Below are 20,995 nucleotides of genomic sequence, written 5' to 3'. Positions count from 1 at the left end.
CTGCTTCTTACCAAGTTTTGCTGGCTGAAAACTTCACATTAACCAAAAGGAGAAGTCTTCTGTAGTATTGCCTTAGCAGATTACAAACAACAAATAGCACGTTTCCCTAACTGGAAAAAAAACAGCTAAAGTTCTAAATTGATATAAATAAGAGTAACGTTGTTATAGTAGTATCAAATATAGAAGTTTCATCTGTGCTTTTGAAGCTGTACAACCAGGCCTAAGTACCTAAAAAGCGTTGTTATACAGAACAACTCAACAGAAATTAAGGCCTGCAGTGCATGCATATTTGCAGGGAAAGCATTTGTACAGATGGGAGTCCACTAGTGAGATGACGACCCAGCTCTACATGTATCAATACCCTATGGCCAAAGTCACCTCACTTTTATGATATATCAATTTTATTCTTATTTCAATGATATTTTGAATAAAAACACTTAACATTTCTGCCATACTGTTGTTTGAACACTGTGCTTGCTTTAGAAGACAACTTAACAAAAGAAGAGCTTTAATACAGCTTTATTTAAAGTGCAAAGTAAGTACTTATATCTACTATTCTTAAAAGTAAGTATTTTTACTGAAGGAATTTACATTCATCTGTAACACAATTCAGGAAGTTTGGGTTTCCACAGATTGAACTTAATATTTTTTTCAAAAGGTAGCTTTTGAAAATCTTAACCCAAAATTCCTTTTGAAATTCCACTACTGCTCAGAAATTAATTTTCTTTTGAAGCTGATGAGAATAATTATATCTTTGACTCGAAGAATTAAATTACTAAAAGCCATTAGGCAAACTAACACATAACAATATGTACAAATAAGACATGATCATGATAATTCATTATAATTTGCTCCCTTTCCATAAGTGTGGGCTGTATTTTCAACACTTCTGCTAAGTTAAACTGGCCACTGATTTGAATTGGGTTATCATTTTAGCTTTAACATAGCATAATTCAATACAGATTATTTTTTCTACAAACGGTTAAGTTTCTTCCATAAGTCGATCATACTATTCACATAATTGTCATACATAAATAAATATTTACACACCCATGCTGCATGAGAACACTTGCTATACTTGAGGGATAGCACCAGTCAAGATAGAAGTTCTGAAGTTCTTCACAGCAACCAGTCTAGAAAGGTTCAGTCAGAGTCATCGCTGCTAAAATAGGAGCTGTCACAGTATTCTGCTGTATAAAGGAATTTATGAATAGTTGGATTCATTTTGGGTATCCAGTGTCTTGGCACTAGAAATGTTGAAAGATTGAACAAATCCACGAACACCTTGTATCTGTCACTGAAAAAGATAATTGAAACAATTAATATTGCTGTGTTGGCATAGGAGGCCATAATTTCCAAAACCTCAGGAATTGTTCCCTCTCATTTATTGACAGACGATTTCTGCACTAACCATCCTTCTCCTTAATATTTCAGAATAAAAGTCCTGTACTATTTCTAGGGCATAGCAGATTAAATTATATTTAAAGGGAAATATCCACATCTTTCTCCTAAAATTGCAGACTACAGGGGCTCTAACCTCCAAATCTCCACTCTTGTAGTAGGTATAAAGGGGAATGTATCTGTGAAGAATGTTAACCTGAATTTCAGAAAAAGTGAGAAGGATTGTTGAAAAGAAAACGAACCCTGAATTTTAAGCCATCTTCACTGAATTCAATATAACCTGCCTGCTTTCTTTCCCCCGCTGTATTATAATATTTTAGATAAGAATCATTGCCCACAGCTATAGATGCCAGTCACTGGCTGCGTGCTATTTCTATTTGAAAACAATCCTAAAAGAAGGTCTTTTTAGAAGATATTTCAAGTGTTCTTTTGCTCTTTGACAAAATGTGGTTTGGGACATAGTGAGGATACATTTGAGCCTAAAAAGCTCAAACCAAACTAGCTGAATTCTCAAATTTTGTGTAAGAATTCTGCACTCAGGCCCAAACCATCCACTAAAAGAGGAATTTTAAATTTTCTCGCTGCTTCATCCAACAGAAGGAAACATGTTTCTGATTTTTTGCCTGCACAGCTAGAGGGTATTAATTAATATCAGCTTTCAGAATATATTAAACCCTAAATTTCAGTACCTTAGTTTATAAGAATTTATATACTTAGAGTCATTCTAAGGAATAAAGCAAATGTCATTAGCTGCACAGCAGACGGGACTCATTTCCAACCTGTATCACCTAATTAACTTGGGCTGGATAGCGCACGAGCTAAACGATGCAGAATTAATATTATTTCTATTACGGTAATGCCTAGATCCCTTGCTTGAGACTTATAAATGGCATTTTGCATGAGTGATCAAAGCCCTTTGCCCCAAAAGGTCTTGAATTTACGTATGTCAACCTGATAAGTAAATGTACAACAGGCAGAAAGAGAAGGAAATGACAGAGCCCCAGAAGAGAAACAACAGTCCCCTAACCTCCAGTGAGCTGTCTGAAATCTGTCTCCTGGCAGTATAATGCCTACAAACTGTGTTATTGTAAGTAACGGGGGAAATACATTATTCTTACCTCACTGTTGAGCGCAAATAGTGGTAGCCTGATGAGCCTCCTGTGCCAGCCTTGCTGCCAATCATTCTGTGCACCATGCAGACATGGTTATCTAAGTCACACAAACCAAGGGCATGGCAAATAGCCAGTGTTAAGATTGAAACAAAAGGTCACATCAAGGTGAATCATTGAAATATTAAAGATCACAGAAAGATGTGCTACTAGGTTTTAAGCAATGCAGGGGTAAATTATGCCACTCTTTAGTCAACTAACATAAAATGATTGTTAATACAAAATTAAAACACTATTATACATCATTGTGCTCTGCTGGTGCAGAATTAATACATTCAATTATAGTTGTCTAAGTAGAGAAAGAACAGAAGGAATGTTTGCATGTGAAGAGTTGTCATGATGAGGGTTTGGAAGGCATTGGAAAATAAATTGCTGCACCTTAAATAAAATTGCTCACCTAATTTAAAGCATGTAATAGAATTGATAGCTCTACCTATGTGTCTAACGACCACAGAGGAAGCTGTTCATCTTTCCTCTTGGCCAAAATAAAATATATATATATATATATATATATATATATATATATATATATATATTCTTAAAGGAAGAACTCAGAAGTTTGGTTCTAAAACTTTGGGTATAACTAGTCTAAGAAAGTATGAAATAGAACAATTTACTTGCATCTAAAAGAATATCAGAGTAAAAAATTGCAACTTACATCTCCATTTGGTCATGAGCACATCAATATCCATAAGAGAGGTAAGAAGCTGAAAGGGAACCTGAAAACGAGGCTCCTCTCTTGGAAAATGAAAGAGGCGACAGTAAGATCTCTTATAATGTGCTTTATTTTTCAAAATACCACTTCAGCAATGCAAAACAGCAATGCAAAATATACACTCAATGTATATTTTTCCTAAATCAGTATTGAAATACCAGTAGATATTCTAACAAATACTTCTTACATATAAGTCTTAATCTGTCCTCTTTTTCCTTCATTGGAAAAATAATCTAAAACTTTCTAGGTCACTTTGTATAACAGGGCATTTTCCAGTTTGGGCCCGAGGAGAAACACCTGCTGAGACAGTGGAACCTCCATCCTTGAGGGTATTCAAAACACAACAGGATGCAGTCCTGTGCAGCCTGATCTGACTTTCAGGTTGGATCTACTATATAGCCCTGGGTTTTGGTGTAGGATTGGACCAGAGGACTTTCCAAGGTCCATTCCAACCTAAATGAGCCTATGCTGTTTTCTTTAACCTTCACCTCTCCTGTTACCAGTAAGCACTGAAGACAAATCTTCTAGCATTACCTGTAGAAGTAGATCATCAGGGCACCCTTCAGTGCTTTATAAGACAGTCTTCTTTCTCCTGTAAAATACAACCATCTTTAGTTTGTTGCTGATTCTTGATGTAATTATTCTATATGTATTGTATACAAAAAATATCAACCCAAAGCATATATGAATATATGAACATACCTTTACTAAGCAGGTGTTCATGCCGTTTTTCATCAAATAATGAAAGTAATACATCTTTCTGTTTTTGGAATTCAGATAAGAAGTCTTCTTTTTCTTCTGATTCTGGTTTGGCCTTTGATATTTAAAGCAAATGGAGTTTTTAGAATTCAGTAGGGAAAATTAGGCCCTTAGTGAGCCTGAATGTAACTTCTGTTTTTACTATAAACACCCTTCAAATTTACACTTTAAATGTATGAAGTGTATTTTCCAAAGAGGATAGACAAGTCACTGAGTCACTGTCCTTTAAAAACACAATTACCACAAAATGTGCAATTAATAAGCTGTCAGAACAGTTCAGATGAATGAATGTGCAAACAAACTGGCAGTTTATCATTTTTCTTTAGGTCTAGAGGCCTTGGAACAACTAATATTAATTTGTTTGAGACCTAATTATTTTAGTTCTTCATTTTCAAGGCAAAAAGAAAACACCTTTGCACAGCTATGGGTTAGAAAATTGTATATAGAAAGGCTGGGTAAATTAGAAAGGTGTAAACATATTCCCAAGAACTTAATGAGTTCTTATGTTATGGTGTTTTTTCATTAAAAATGTACTTATACCTACTTTACAGTATTTTGGTATTTTCTCATGCTTATTTGCCAGTGTAACTCAAATGATCACATAGCAGCAAAGTGCCATATACTGTTAAATAAAAATAGCCACTTTATAGTGACACTCTATACTCACAGGTCATGGACCCAAACTTTGCGGAGTTTTACTCTGAACTGCAAATACAAGCACTCAAGGTGACATAGTTTAAGTAAAATGGATTTCAGACCTTCCATTGATACTTTCCCTTTTCTTTTGCAATCATTTCATGTATTAGATACTTTAAGAGTTCTTAGATGTCAAATTATCAATGTATTCAGATATCCAGGAAAAGTTTGTAATTTTCCTGTTTCTTGCAAACACAGGCTGCTGAAGATTAAGTAAAATGAGTGAAAAACCATGACTGGGCCAAAATGCCAGTCAAAAATATGTGATTTTCCAGCTGTCTTTTGTTATAGTGGGATCAATAGAACACTACTAACCTGCACTATGGCAAATTCCTCTTCTAAACCTTTTAAAACATTCACTTCAAATTGTCCCCAGAAATCAAATCCTTCTGCCTCAAGTCCTGGAGTTCTTTCCAGCCATGCCTTTAATAATAATAATAATGTGTTCAAGTATTAATAATGCAAATACATTACCCTAAAATTACAACATAAACCAGAACAACTGTAGCAGGATAATATAATAACCCATGTATAGGTGCTAATCACTGGAATAAGCATGTCTACATGGAAGATTTATACCTGTATAATGATGCCATGCAAACACACCCACAGGTTCCAAATTAAAAGATTACTGTTGGAAGACAAAAGCTGTCTTGTTAAAATCAATTCCTTTGTAGACACAGGAATGCAGTCTTATTCCACATATTTATGATAAACAAAGATAAATCTCAGAAGGAAGATGTAGAACCATCTGCTAGTACAACCATTTTTTATCAGGTCAGGCTGAACGCTGATCACACCATCTGCCATTAGCTTACACCAAAATATGCAATAATACAAGACAAATTTATGTAGCATTAGAAAAGCCTCCTCTCTGATTTCCTTTTAATAATGTTTAATAACATAGTAGAAAAAAAGACGGGGAATCTTTATGGCCAAACTACCTTTAGAGATAATTTAATTTAGCTACTCCTTATCTAATAGCACGAAGTCTTAATGAAGAAAAGTTACATGGGTTTCTTATATATTCAGGTGTCAATAGATGAATGGAATGATTCCATATAACTCCATATCATTCCAATAAGACAATAATTTTGTCACATAGAGGCAGATGTTTTTATTGAGGTTTATATTGCATTATTCTTTAGCAAGTTAAGTTTGTGTGTGAAAAGGAAAAAGGAGTTAAAGAAATCACCATGTTTGAGTGATTCATAACTTAGAGACAACACCATTAAATCAAGGTAAGTGAGAAAGAAACACTTGTTAAAACATCTTTTCTCCTTTCCATTTCGGGTTGGCATTTTTCATGTTCTGTTTTTTAGCCTCTTTACTACACCTCACTAACAGTGAAAGTATTTTTAAAGTTTTCTTTTGAAAAGGGTTTGTGGTCATGAAACACTCAAACAAACCAGTACATTTACAGTCTTGGACAACTCAAATTTCTGCAATGCCATTTACTAGTTTAGCAGTTTTTTCAGGCAGAAGCTGTGAAAAATCAGTTGGCTTACCAACTCTTTTTCATACCAACTCCTTCATACTAAATTTGATAAGCATACAAAATGTGATTCATTGGGAAGCTGCCAGCATGTTTGCTTCTATCCAGGGAGAAGAATTTGTCGCTGATACCAATGAAGGACATTCTTGGAGAACAGGGGAAAACATTAAAGCAAGTTCTCAGACAGACTTTGTTACCTCCACAAGTTGCAGAAGTGTTGGTTCTTGCTCTGATTTAAGCAGTAGTTCATAATCCTGTCCCTTGAAGTTATCACGATAATGCCTTCTGTTATAGGGGACTCTCAGGCTTTGGGGAACACCAATCTTGTTCTCTAGCAAGCGGAACTGCAGGCTCTGAAAACCTGAGGCTGGGCTTAGGTAGTCTCTTGGGGAATAGAAGAGAAAAACATAAAAAAATGCAGGATATTATTTTACAATAATGGGGTTTTCTGGTTCTCACCTAAAGAATGAATGACATATTTCACATTTGAAGAATATCAAATACATGGCCAAACATTTATGGTATGCTTCCAATTAAGAAAAAAATGGTAGTTTAGTGCAACTATAACATATGTATAATATATTCTAATTAGAAAATTATACACACAGACATATACTCACTAATGTTTAGATTGTGTTTTAAAGTTGCAGCTGTGTGTGTATGTACACATGTTGTACAAGAGAAAACATCAGTGAACATAATTTTCTTTCCACATAGCATAAGCAGTGTCACTCCAAATAGGTATCAGGGAAATTTCCACATCACTCAAGTACCAGTAAATGGCCTTTAAGTAGGCTTGTTATACTTCAGAATAATTGCTATGTATGAAATAAATAAATGTATTCATATTATTTATTTCATATAAATATGAATATAATAATAGAATAGAATAATATAATAATATATTATATTATTATATTATATATTATAATAATATAATAATATAATAATTATAATTTAATATAAATATGAAATTAAATATGAAATAAAAATGAAATAAATAAAAATCTACTACATCTTTTTCTGAACATTATTCTGAAGGATTCATTAATAGGATTCTTTCTGGGTTAAATCGTGCAACCACTTTAGAATAACTGATATATAAAAATAATCTGAAATCCCACATCGTTAGATAATTATAATGCACTTAGAATTGCAAATATAAGGTTTGGAAAAACAAGTAATTGATCTGATCTGATATTTGCTTATTATATTACATATGGTGTGTCATTGAAAATCAGAAGCAAGAACTCTTCAAAAGAAATGATTAGCCCATGTATTTCCCTTGCTGTAGGAGACAGATATTTCAAACTTCCACAGGAAGCCAAATTGTAGTTTCACATGCTTTTTAGTTAGGGACCATTAAAAGACAGAGGGAAAATGGTACAAATAGTACAAAAGGTTGGGATGTTGGACAGCACTATGTTCATGAGTCAGATGGTTCAGGGGCACAAGCAGAACGGAAGCAGAAAGGCAGATGCTGGATTGTGGATGAAGCTGTCATGCATGGCAGTGGAAGCAGCTAGTTGTGGTGAGGGAAGCGAGAGGAAATGCCAGGTGAGAAATGAAGCAAACCAATTGATCCCAAATAAAGCCTGAGCAGAAGGCAGATGAGCTACCAACCAGCTGGTGCGACAATACTTTGGGCAGCTACTGGAGAGCAGAAATTCTTGGGCAGAAATAAGAAAAGAGCAATGTTTCCTTCAGCCACTTGAAGCCTCCAGCACTGCATGCCCACATTGGGATGCAATGAAACACTGTCCTAAGCAAGACAGTTTAAGTATCTGTTTGATAATACACAGAAAGTGCATTCTGTCACCCAAACACTTTTATGATTTGTCATAGAACATGGCTGCAACTGTGCAGTGGTAAGTTTCTAGTAAGGTGTTAACAGAACCAAGAGCTATTTCTACTGTTTCTGCTATTCTTTTTATTTTTATCTGAAGACATTTATCAGCAACACACATCACCACCAACAGTGAACTTGTACTTCATTACAGGGTATGCTGGACTATTCAGGGTATGCTGGGTATTCAAGCTCAGGTTCTTAGTTGACTCTTGTACTGTAATATTATAGTTACTTCTCAGACATGTTCTCACCCTGCTGAACAATCCAGGTACTGGAAGCTGCCAGCGCACATTAAAGACCTTGCTTAAATTCACAGCCTACTCTAAGGATGAGAATTACTAGCTCATGGGTTACTGTGGAGAAATATAGTAATTTACCTGAAATCAAAGAAGTCCAATGCAGTCATAGTTTCCAAAACAGAGAACTGTTCCACAAGTAATTTCAGAATCATTGAAATTCTGTTCATTCGAGTGATAACTTTCAGCATGTTTCTCTCATCTCTTACCTTAATAAAAAATAAAGACCGTAAACAGACAGAGAATGGTATTCTCTTTACCTTCTACCTATTTATTTCAGGTCTTTCCGCTGTTGTGCATCACTATAGATCCCAAGTCCATTCCATGTGAAATCCATAGCAGCAGAATTTTATATTGAGTATAAAGCCCTGTTTTTAGCTGAAAACTGAAAGTGTGATTTTCAAAGATCAAAAGCTTTTTTTCTCTCCACGATGACACATTACAACATGGACATTTTTTTTTTCTTTCATGTATTTTGACTAAAATAAAAGTCACCACAAGAAATTAAATTCTAGACCAAAATCATTTCTAGAATAAACAATTATTATAATATGATTTTAATGATATAAATTACAACATGATAATTATGATTTCTATTATAAACATTTCTATAATCTATATTGTGAGAGAACAAGCCATAAGGCAAGTGCAGAAAGTACTTGAAGTTGAGAAGCAGAATAATCTGAGATATATCAGGACAGAACATCTAAACAGATGCTTGTCAAAGACTTGCACTAGCAAGCAGAAGAAAACAGAAAAGACAGCATCTAGTGGGAAATACAAAATATGAAATGGAAAACAACAGAACTCTTAAGGATAAATTGAATGCTTTGGCTCAAGGGAAATCTGCTAAAATTCCTATTAATTTTAATTGAATCAAGTTTACCTCTAAGACCAGGGCACACAACAAGGAAATATCAAACTACAAAAATGAAAAATGAAAACCATTTCCGTAATCATCTTGCTGTGTTCTCAACTTTAACACTGACATTTCAGATTCTGATTGTAAGGCAGCTTTCATTTATCACAAAAATAAATAATGAGAAATGATTCTATTAAGATATGATTATGGTCAGTTATATTTTGATACAATTTTCAACTAAAAAGCCAACAAAATTATGACAAGAAAGATCATTCTCATTGAGCATTATAAGGAAAAGGCTACTTCTTTGTGAAAGAAAGTCTGATCTACTTCTAGATTTTCTTCATATACAGGTACTCTGGTTGTTATTCAAGGTATTCAAGGCATTTCTCTAAATACATGCAGTCTGCCTTTTTTCTGTGAGTACAATACTCGGTGAGGAGTATTCCTTCGTTATCTAGTTATGAGGTGTGTTTAATGTTGGATAAATGTTTAGAACTTTAAAAATATTCTTCTATATTTGTCATTTTAATAAATTCTCAGGCAATTGTACATTGTGATTTTGATTATTGTCTTTCTGTTGGATTTAATACAACTAAATTACCAAAAAGAGCTTTGCTTTCATATAGTAGTTATTGGATAGAAGAAAATAGTATGTAGACTTCAAAAACTTGAAGAAATGCAGAAGTGATATTTCAATGTTAAGATACCTGATAGCTCTGTTTTCATTTTTGCCTATGAGCATGGCTTTTCTGCAGTAAAATATACCCATGTTAGCTCCTACAATTATCCACTATTAGCAGGAAAGTATGAGAGAATTTTAGCCAATGAAACTGGTCTTGGAGAGTGATCTATGTAAAAGGCAGACATCAAGAGGAAATTTTTTGGGTTGGGGTGAAGGTGTGAGATGGAGGGGGTGTGCACTGTTTTTATATATAAATACAGCACGTGTTGATTTAGAAAAAAACATATATATCAGGCCAGCAAGAAAGAGACAAGAGAAAGAGGGGACTGGATTTTCCCAAAATGAATATTTGCTCTTGACTTACATGGCCATTTTGAAAGATCACCCGAACGGAATCCAGTTCCCACAGAATCTGCTTAAACCAAAGTTCATAAGCTACAACAAGAAGGATACTGTTAGCATTATCTTCAACAATTTTTTTTTTTCTTGATAGTGATGAAGTAAAATTCTCAGATTTTGATGTAAAGTGAGTAGTAAAGTGAACAGCAAAATAGTGTAAAGTGAACGATGCCACTGTATAAATAAGCACTGATACACAAATGTGTTGCCTGTTCAAGTATGCTGTCTGTTACCAAAACTATTACATGAAATAATCTAGCATCCAGAATGTAAACAAATTTTAAGGCATGTTTTTCATGCCAGTTATTAGATGTGCAGAATGCAGATTACACAAGGTGGAAAGAGAAAATCCAGCTCCAATACTTCATTAAAAGCATTACGGCATTCCCCTCTGCTTACAATATTCCCCAGAGCTGCTTACAATCTTAATGCCATCTAAATATCTCCCATCAACAACAGAAAAAGTATTATCCACATGGCTTGCAGACACTGGTCTGATATTAGAAGTTAGGGAGCACCTAACCATTGTGCTGGCTTCTAGAAAGCCAGCATGGCTTTCTAGATGGTTAAAAAGGTGGATTGAAGTTTCAGAGAAGGCACAAGCCAACACACAAGACTTGCCTACAATAAACTGCAGAGCAGCCTTTTATTCAAGCCAAAAATGAATTTTCCTACCTTAATTTCTCTAGAAACAGAACTGTTGAGCTTTTGGTTTTCCACATCCAAATTTTATAATTGTGGCTTCGTAAGCATAGAGTGGATTACTGCCTTACAAAAGATACAGGTATACATACAAATGCAGATAAAAAGACAGAGTGATTGTAGTGGCTACGTCTAAAGTGAAAACAAATCATGCAGTATGTTTCAGCATTAAATAACTCTCTGTGGCAAGAATGACAGACAACCATCACTTCAGTCCTCCCAACCACTTACCTTGATGTGTCACAATGAAAAGATGTTCATCATGGATTTTGTTTCCTTTCTTTTCACTCTGAAGCTCTTGAGCATTCAGTATTTTGTTCAGCTTAAAAATGAAAATAAGGCTATTTGTAAAGTTCTCAATTCTGCTATTAGCCACAGCGTACTGTAGTCCTACTATGTAGAGCTAATATTTAAGAAAAAATATTTGTAAATAAATATTTATAAATATTTATATAAATAAGTAAATAAATAAATATTTATTTTAAAAATATTTTTTCTTAAATATACTAAGTTATATGAGTAGTTAGACTAAATTGTCTCAGGCATTATTTTTTAATTTTAAAAATATCTTGCCTGAAATTAACATTTTGGTACATCAAATAGGAAAATTTGAAAACTATCTTAAGAGTTTTTAATTATTTAAAAAAAAAAAAAAGAGAGAGAGAGAGAGGGAGAAACAAATATCCAGTGCGTTCTCCAGACCTTATGTCAATACTGTCATGTTCAGTGCAGCATAAGTCCTATAATAAGATTCTGTGTAATCACATAATAGCATAACCATGCAAGAGCTCTGATTTGAGGCTGTACTAGTTATTTCAGTTCTGGTGTTACTGATTTTTTACTCAGTCAAATTCACAATCTTAGTTGCTTTAAAAGAAATCTTTGCAAGATTCTGTATCATACATCAACAAATAAATCTTTTGGGCACTCACTTCAGTTCTTGCTGTCACCAGAAAAAAAAAGGAAATGTCTGAATTATATTATTACTTCTGTCAATTGATTTTTGTATATTTCTTAATTACTTTTAGTGATTTTTGTTTGTTTGTTTGATTGTTTTCTGTATCACACCCAAGAGTACTGCAATGTATTTTTCCAGCCAAATATTCTGGGCTTTCATGCAATAATCTGGGGAAGTTACACATGGCCTGCTGACATGTAGAGAAATTGCCAACTGGCAATTGTCAGGCCAGTGAAAGCCTTCTGTGGTGCACCACGTCACAGCTGAGGTTTGCCAGAACAAGCAGTTCCCTACTGACCCCCCTAAATACCCAGCTTCCCTGCAATTTGAGAAGCCATCCCACAGTCTGCCTGCAACCATCTCGGCTGAGTCAGGCACTGGTGCTGCAAGTATACCTGGGAACTCAGGCAGGGAAAGGACACTGAGACCTGCCTTGGTGACTGCCTGACTGCTGTCAGTGCACAACAGGGAGAAGTGTCAATCACAAGTCCTGGCTCAAGCCTTCAGAGTGACCAGGGCAGTAAAAATCAAATCTTTGCACTTACTTGTAGGTAGTCTCCATAGATAAGTCCACCTTTGCTGGCTTTATTCATCCCTTCTTGTGATTTGTCATCTTTTTCCTCTTCCAAAGATAGCTTGCTAAAATTAAATCTAAGAAGAAAAACAAGCAAATAACTATTTAATTAGGGATCTATGACTATGACTGCCTTTTTATTGAGATGCATCTAAAATTCAAACAATGCCTTGTTTTCAGCAAAATGAACCACTGAAGCAGTCTTGCGAGAAAAACAGCACACCAAGCATGCATCTTGCCACAGTAACAGCTGGTAGCATGCTCTGAAAAGCCCTTGTACAACGTCTTCTCCCTTAGCAAGAGCTACAGCAGTGTATTTGCTGATAACCCCTAATTCCCCTCCAAACTTTAATATAAAGTTATATATTTTAAAGTAAAATAGAGAGAAGAGGGACTCACAGGTTTTTGCTCCCTGCAAAGGGGCACCCACTCATAGTTCCAATGTCCAAACTTGCTGAGCTGTGCTCTGGGGAATATGCTCCGTTAGTTTGCCCAAATCCACTGCAGCCACCTAATTTATAACCTTACCTCACTGCACAGGCCAACCCCCAAATTCTCCTCCTTAGCCCTCAGCCCATCCCTGCTATTCCATAATTACAGCAACTACCTTGGCACAAAGGTCAATAAGTTCATGTGGGTTTGGCTCTCCTTTTTTTTTTTTTTTTTTTTTTTAATTATTTTTTCAGTCAAAATAAGAATGACTGAGATACCTGCTTTGTCCCGTATCACACATTTTTTGTGCTTTTTCCTTCAAGGTTTCCACTAGTTGCTGTTTGGGGACTCAGGCTGGTGTCAGGAGTAAGTCAATGAGAGGCTTGTGTGTGAATAAAAAAAATATTCAATATTTAAATCAGGAATTGTTTAAGTGGGTTTGTAACCTGCAACCCCTTGTATCAAAACATCAAGATACTTTGAACTTTAAAAAAGTGAAACATATGGAAAAGGAAAGGAAAGGGGAGGGGATGGGAAAGAGAACATATCTCTAAGGCAGACTGAACAAGGTTTGTTAAAGGCTTTCAAATAATATGCTTATTTTCAAAACATGCACACAGATTAAGTAAAGCAAGTAAAAATAGCCATATAAATCTCCTGTTATTTTTCCAGTGGTTTAATTCCTGACAATTTCTTGATTTTATTTCCGCCTGCAGATGTTTCACTCTCATTTGTTGACAAATGTTACTCAATTCTGGTAAATCATCAGCTGAACACAGTATGAAGTAACGTGTAACTAGTGTGCACTTCTTCTGTGCCTGCCAGCCTGTTCCAAAAAAAAAAAAAAAAATAGTTAATGCTCAGTTTTACTGCAAACAAAGCTCTGGGACCCCTGTGACCCCAGAGCATTCTGCAAGACCTGCACTGGGCAGCAGTGCCTGCGTGCTGGCTCCAGCTGCTCCAGTCGCTTAACAGTAGTGGCATCACCAAAAAAATTTAAAAAAAAAATAAAAGTTCCATGTGATGTGGCACGTGGGTGATGGGATGTATACCCTGCTAAGTCAGATGCTGTATGTCAGGCTATGCAAATATTAGTTTAGAACTGTATTCTCATACAGCTGGGCCACAAGGAAAGCAGGACACCACTGAGGTGTCCCCATCAGGAAGGTCAAGGTGTTCTTCCTTCTGGATGTAAAAGCTGACAGAGTAAAATAATCCTCACCTCAAACAATCTGTCTGTACATCTGTTCTGGACGCAGGCAAGTAGAGATGAAGGTGAAGTCTGGGCACTGGTGTGTATACATCAGGAATTCAGCACTGAAAAATGTGCTATTTCCAGTGAAACAGCATTACGAACATTGTAATATAACCTGCCCCCCTTGCAGATCTCAAAGGCATGGGCAAGGAAGGCTTAGCTTGTCATTTCTGTATACCTTTAGCTGAAACATCCAGCCTGAACATCCACTGCAAAGTCAAACTTTGTTATCTTTTTCTCAAGGCACAAGCAAAGAAAGATTGTGAGTGCAGTAAAAAAGCAAACAAACAAACAAAAAAACAAACAACAAGGACACATGAAAATATCGGACACTTAACCTCAAAGAAGTTACTGTCTCTTTTCTTGTGCAGTTTCAATTTCTCCTGTTGGACCCAGAGAATAATAAACTACCACAGCAATAGTCTCTGACTTGCAACCTTTACATTGCCTGCCCTGTAGGGGAAGGACTTTGAAGTCTCAGAGCCCTTTTAAACTCTGTGCTTAACAAAACATTAACTCCCTATTTGGGAAGTAATGCTACCCTTAATTGGTTCAGGGTTACTAATCTCCCTCAAAATCTAGCTGAGGATACTGTCTGAACCAAGAGCTATACAAGCTCCCATTCTGATTCAGCAGCAGACAAGTTTCAGTCGATGAAACAAATCAGCCAGACTGACACAATTTAGGGAGTACCTCCAGTATTTCCAGCATGTCCAGACTCTCCATTTGAGGCCCTCCCAACTGATTGGTCCCATCACTCATTCATCTTACTGGCTGCCTTAACGTGAGCTCAGCAAGGCCTCACAAGTATGTAATGATAAACAGAGAAGAAGAGGAAAAAAAAAAAAAAAGCCTGACGTACCACCTGATTATGAAACTGTCCATTGGCAATGTGGACAACAGCACAGACTGAAAGAGCCCTAAGGCTTTGCTCAGCTCTGAGCCTTCAACTCTGGCTTGGCTGCAGACACCCTTACAACTGATGGGGAAGTAAATGGGTCTTTGTGCATCTGCCACGCTGCTCAAACTTGGTGCTCACCATAAGGACCAAATTCTTTGAGTGGTTTGAGTGGCATTTATGCTCTGATTCTTTGCAATCTCTTTATTATAGTATAATCCTTCGTAAAGGAATCTTGATGGAAAAAGCTCCTCCATGTGAATAGATCTGAAGCAAAACATAACCCTGATTTTAACTGATGGTATTACCTTTTTCTCAAAATGCACCATCTTTTCCCTGCTGAACACTCAGAGCCATGTAAAAGCAGATGTAACCATGCACACAAGTTGCTGTTCATGCCATGGATGACTGAGCAAGGCTATGAAAGCCAGAAGCACGCGCATGCCCTTGAGCTTTTCTTTCTCTCTCTCTCTCCTCTTTCTGTTTCCTTGCTTGCTTATTTTTATAGCATGAAAGTCAGACAGAAAGGCTTCATCCCAGAAACATATCACAGGACTCTAACCTTCAGCAGAGAGAATGTTCTCTTTTGTGATTGGGCTGAACGTAAGACAAACAATTAAACACAGCAGAAAAAAAAAAATTGCAGATTCCAGGAACTGCACTTTGTGGCCTTCAAGCTGTCCTGATCTTCATGACCTAGCACAGAATTCATTAAAACCCTGTCTTAGCCCACCCTCATCCCCTGTTTGCCTCCCCATCCCCAGCTGTAGACATGGGGTGGATGGACTAGTTTGGGTTGTCTCACCTGCAACAAGGTTGCAGAGAGGAGGCAAACTGAGCTTACTCGGACTGAAAGAAGGGAATTTTAAGGGAAAATAAGGAGCCTCTCTCCAGCCTGGCCAATGGGAGTTTTGGTGCAAGCCAGAGGCATCCTGTGCCTTACTTTGTAGATACAGATAGAGCCAAGACTCCACTTGTTCTTACTGCGTGGGGTTCTATGTCCAAACTATTAGCCTGATAAGGAGAGGTAAGTATGAATGACTGCCTGTGTGATGTCATGAACCCAGCAAGAGCCCTTGATCCTATGAACTTAGAAGTGTCTTGTGCACCTAAACAGAATCTGAAGTTATCCTACATAATAAAGTTATCCTGCATAAAATTGATGATGGAGAAGAACATGCACGTACAAATAGTTTGGACAGTGTTACCCATTCTTCTGCTCATACTTTCAATCTGATTTCAAAATCATCACAGATCAATTTGTTTTTCTGAAGTTCATTAACTTGAACAAAGAGCTTGGAGACCTTTCTGCAATAAACAAGTGACGCTTGAAGCTTCCCAACACTGTTATCCTAGAAACACAAACTAGGAGTTACCCAGCACAAATAGTTTCTACCTCCATAACAGTGGCTGTAGTGGGTTGGATACAAGATCCAAATAGGTCACACCACACTTAAGAGTTTCTACTAGAAATTAGAAGATTTATTGGGAAGAGCTATTAGAACAATCAATCAAACAAACAACAAAAATGCATGCTTACAGTGAAATAACTTCTCCAGCTCACTTCTGAATCCTGATAGTTGAGGACTGCCTGAGATACATCTGTCCTTGCCATTTAATAACCCTCCTTGGACTCCACCGCCTGCAACAACTTCCATAACTGAAGTGCATATCACGTGAAAGAGGGTTTCCCTGTGCTGGTTTCAAACTTCCTGCCAAGTAATCAAGTAATTTTAATTACCACTTGGTATTAAGTCATGGCTTATGAGCTTGCTAGAAATAACTGCTTTATAGTCCCAGTCCCCCTTATCTGCAATTGCTCAAATTCTGTTTCTAACCTGAAGCACTTAAAAGGCAAAATATCTTACTGATGTTCAGGATGCAGGATGGCAACTACTGGCAGGCTTTTGGTTGAGAAGGTAACTGAAATTGTCATTCATTAAGTAATGTCTGGAACAGAAATGCTGTCCCAAAAAGGCTTTACAAAACTTTAAGTATGTGTTGTTTTCTCTCTCTTTTTTTTAAAAAAAAAAAAAAAAAGTTTTTAAATAAGTTGGCAGTTACATTGGTCGTACTGCATTTGATAGTTTTTATTTACCATTAGGTTCAGTCCAGCACACTACATTTGTGTATCCTTGTCTGACTTCCTTCTACAGCCTATGGCACAGCTGAAGCTCCTAGCAGCCTATGCCAGAACCTCACTGTGCTAGCTGCTATACAACCCCTGAACAAAACCTACTTTCACAGATAATTTAATAATAAAAATATAACAAGAGAGACATGTGAGTAAAGACACAAGAAGGGAAGATGAGGAGGAGATAATAGGTTTGGCACCAAAACATGCTCCCCTCTCAAATGAGCATTTTGTGATTTCCAAAACTGGCATTGGTATTTAACCAACATTTGAAATTCACAGTCTGCTTTAAGAAAAATAAAATTTAGTGACTCAAGGCTTAAACAAACTAGCTTAAAGTTGATGCAATATTAATAATCCAATCAGACATTTGTATCTGGGGGAGGAACAGAGCTCAAGGTCTTGCAAACTACAAACAAAGTGAAGAGATAGTGCTGCAAAGATTTTTTTTTTTTTTTAATATTGTATTTGTTCTACTTCTTAAATACAAAGAACCATGTCATCACTTCTCAACATACCTTTAACTTCCGTTTACGTTTCAGATGTCCCAGCACAATCCCCCCACACCTCTCGGTGTCTACCATTTACGGCCCTGCACAATTTCTTTCACATCACACAGCACCCGACCCTTTTGGTGTCAGAAGTACCAACATCCAATCTCCTGCCCCAAACTGTGATTAAATGGATACTTTTCTTAGATTACCACCAGTTAGTTCCTTCAACACCTCTATTTCCTTAATATAAAGCTCTCATAGCGAGTCTGCTTTCACTTGCTGAAAGTGAAATTGTCTGAAGTGCCTGCTCTCACAATTGTCCCATAGGAACATTTTATCTTCCTCATATTCCAACTGAGGACTAATTTCCAAATCAAGGAGGAAGTGTTCTTTCCCTGTTAATACCAAAATTTCCTCCTTTCATCTCTGAAATACATGAGTATCAACCAAAATGATAAATTTATGAAAAACAACAAAGCTTGAAAAAAAACACAGATAAGAACACGCAGGCTGCCACTGCGTTTTCCCAAGGCTAATATATCCTCTTTTAATGCCTCGCAATCACACATTGCAAGTTTCAATTCTTTCCTACAGGAAAATTGTTATTTTTCCCTCCTAAAGACATGAATCTTGGCTCCTAGCTAGGTACAGCAAAGTCAAAATGTAGAGCCATAAGCTGCTGCCGTACCGTGCCTCCACATGGCTCAGTCTGTGCTGCTGTTTACTCCATGGTAGAGCTGCCTAGTAAGAGCAAAGGGCTGCTTCAGGACAAACTCCAGTAACAATTTGCTAATCTGATGCTATTCAGTATTATCACAAATGGTCTGGATGATGGAATAGCTTGTACACTTTTTAAATTGACAAATGAGAGCTGCTGGAAGGTATAATAGCATGTTGGCAGATGGGGGGTAGAAATCAAAGTGATCTTAATGCACTGAAATAAATAACGTGCAGTTTCAGTGAAGCAAAGAGCAGTACTTCTGAACTTCAGCAGTTCAGCAGTGATAACCAAACTAGCAAATAAGCCTTTTTTTAATTTTTATTTTTTTAAGAAATGAGCTGGGTGTTCCAGATAGTCAAAAATAATATATTAAGCAACAAAGGGCAAAGCTGTTGGAAAGAGTGAATTTCATACTGGAAATTTTACATGGAAGCTTTCCATGTGGCATGGAAAGCTTCTTTTCCTTCCAGCATCAGAAGGGATGTCTGTTGTACTACGTCCTCGGCACCACTCTTCTTGAAAGATGAAGACTACTTGGAAAGAGCTCAGAAGAAAATGGCAAGAAAAATGAGCATTTGGCATAGAAAACATGGCCCATTAAGAGAGATGACAAATTTTACTATAGCCAAGAGAAGATTGTGGGGAAGAGTAATAAATACTTTTCCTTCAAAGGGAAGAGTAATAAACAGTCTTTCATATACAGAGGGACAAGAGAAGGAGTAACCAGTTTACTTTATGACAAGATAAGAGAGAGATCAAAATAAACAAAGAAATAGAGAATTTTCTACTGTCAGTAGAACACTAAAATACACAGATGAGAGCTTATAATTTCTTCTTGCATAGCTGTTTCTGCACTGATGGATAGAGATAGGCCCAATGAGTCTTTAAAGTCTCTTCAAGCCATCTTTCTTGCAGCCTACTCCCCATCGCTGAATCCACTGGCATACCTGCATTTACAGTTAGCTACCATTTTGCACGTCCCAGCCTTTGCCATCAAATCGCACTGACACTATATTATGAAAGTCCAAATGGTGGTCAATTCCTTTTCTTCTTCTCCATTTTGCTTTTTAACTGATATTTTCTGTACAAAATGAGTATGAGTATTTGCAGCCCTCCATATAACTAAACGCCTTACATTTTCTGTCTTAAAAGAAAATAATATTTGAGCAACTTCTTGAAAGAAGGGGGAAGGGGGAGGGAGAAGAGAGAGAAAGGATGGGGAGACACGCAGAAAGAGGCAGAAAAGAGATCCTGGAAAAACATTTTTAAAAGCATTATTGTCCATAAAGCAGTCAGAGAGCTGCTTCATACAATGAGACAGAAGTTGAAAGGAAACATTTTGACATTTTATGAAAAAAGTCCAATAAAAGCTAAATGTGCTGAACATGTATGTCTGTGTGTATGTATGCATGCATGTACTTTCTCTCAGCAGCCCGTAAGTATTTTTAGAAGACATTTTCTTGCAACAAGGCCATAAAAACAGAATTTTGTCTGAAACACCTCATCTGTTTGTCTCAGCAAATAGCTATGTAGTTATGCTGGCTGCAGCATCTTTTTAAAGTTGGAACCACAAGGAAGGAATTGAAAAGCACTGACAACTGACTTCAAAACACATTTGAAATACAAAATTTACCATATGCGTGAATATAGAAAACTGAGATCACCTCTGTCATTGTCTGGTTTTCCTAACCTTTACTGCATTAAGAATTAGGGAGTGTGTGGTTTGGGTAACCAGATACACACCACAAGGAGTGAATGGACAAACCACGCTCCCTGGGACCAATTTATGATGTGAAAGCTACTTCTAGAAGCCATTTGGAAAGTTGAACAAATACAAGATGGTTGGTCTTCGCCCCCTACTGTTTGCACAAGAATTAACGTAAAACAACCATAAAAGAAAGAATATTGTAAAATTCAATTTCTTTTGTAAAACAACCAGAGAACATAACCTATGTTCATCTAATACATCCCGAATACAAAGTCTTTGCAAAATATGCTTAAGATAGTTAGATGAAGAATATTTGCTGTGTAAAGAGCAATTTACAGTTTGTACCTCTTTAATCCTACGTACGTAGCAGTATAAAAGACCAATATAATTTTAAGAACTCAAGCAAGTTTTACGTGACATAGAAGCGTTGTCTGGGTACTGTGAATTAGAGTGTATTGCATTAATAGGAATCAGTGGATCTGCAAATAACTGCTCAGCAGTGCATTAGGTATGGTTGAGTTACGTATAGATGTTGAAAAACAGTTCACTATTAAGTACTTTACTGCTTGACTGAGTGCAAGTGCTGCTCAAAGCTTGCCCTGGCAGAGAGCCTCGTCTGTGAGGCAAGAGTAACAAAAGGAAGAGGGATTTCCAAGAAGCCGAGTACAGAAATCTGCTTGCCACACTGGAATGACTAAATGGAGCTCAGTGCTTCATCTTGCACCTCACTGCTTGACCAACACGGCCAGAAAGCAGTTGGTGAACAACCAGCCACTGAGGTACCGAGAGGCTG

At 36.7% G+C, this 20,995-nt stretch overlaps 1 protein-coding gene across 3 annotated transcripts; it reads right to left on the bottom strand.

Moving 5' to 3' along the window:
- Positions 1–503: 503 nt before the first annotated feature.
- Positions 504–13,813, bottom strand: TDO2 (tryptophan 2,3-dioxygenase). Of its 3 annotated transcripts, XM_084518124.1 has the most exons (13): positions 13,681–13,813; positions 13,271–13,374; positions 12,532–12,637; positions 11,260–11,350; positions 10,292–10,362; positions 8,462–8,589; positions 6,433–6,619; positions 5,056–5,163; positions 3,988–4,099; positions 3,820–3,877; positions 3,229–3,308; positions 2,520–2,610; positions 504–1,297 (listed from the first exon to the last, which is right to left on the bottom strand). In XM_084518124.1, exons 2-13 carry the CDS (start codon positions 13,291–13,293, stop codon positions 1,144–1,146), a joined length of 1,209 nt encoding a protein of 402 aa, XP_084374250.1. In that variant the 5' UTR covers positions 13,294–13,374; positions 13,681–13,813; the 3' UTR covers positions 504–1,143. The 3 variants fall into 3 exon arrangements, with proteins under 3 accessions (XP_084374250.1, XP_084374249.1, XP_084374248.1); XM_084518123.1 differs by lacking the exon at positions 13,681–13,813 and having other exon boundaries at positions 13,271–13,394; XM_084518122.1 differs by lacking the exons at positions 13,271–13,374; positions 13,681–13,813 and adding an exon at positions 12,960–13,117.
- Between the last annotated feature and the right edge of the window lie 7,182 nt (positions 13,814–20,995).

The sequence above is a fragment of the Aythya ferina genome (assembly GCF_964211825.1).
Source record: "Aythya ferina genome assembly, chromosome: 4".
Lineage (NCBI taxonomy): Eukaryota > Metazoa > Chordata > Aves > Anseriformes > Anatidae > Aythya > Aythya ferina.
The sequence above is the reverse complement of the archived record's forward strand: the minus strand, read 5'-3'. Positions and strand labels throughout refer to the sequence as shown.

Bases quoted from the DNA above. Each gene is read 5' to 3' on its own strand.
- TDO2 (XM_084518122.1), bottom strand. From the start codon at position 12,994: ATGAGTGGGTGCCCCTTTGCAGGGAGCAAAAACCT. The intron at 10,363-11,259 runs GTAAGTGGTTGG...TTCTTGTTGTAG, and splicing joins TTTCATTGTGACACATCAAG to CTTATGAACTTTGGTTTAAG. The intron at 6,620-8,461 runs GTAAATTACTAT...CTATTCCCCAAG, and splicing joins TTGGACTTCTTTGATTTCAG to AGACTACCTAAGCCCAGCCT.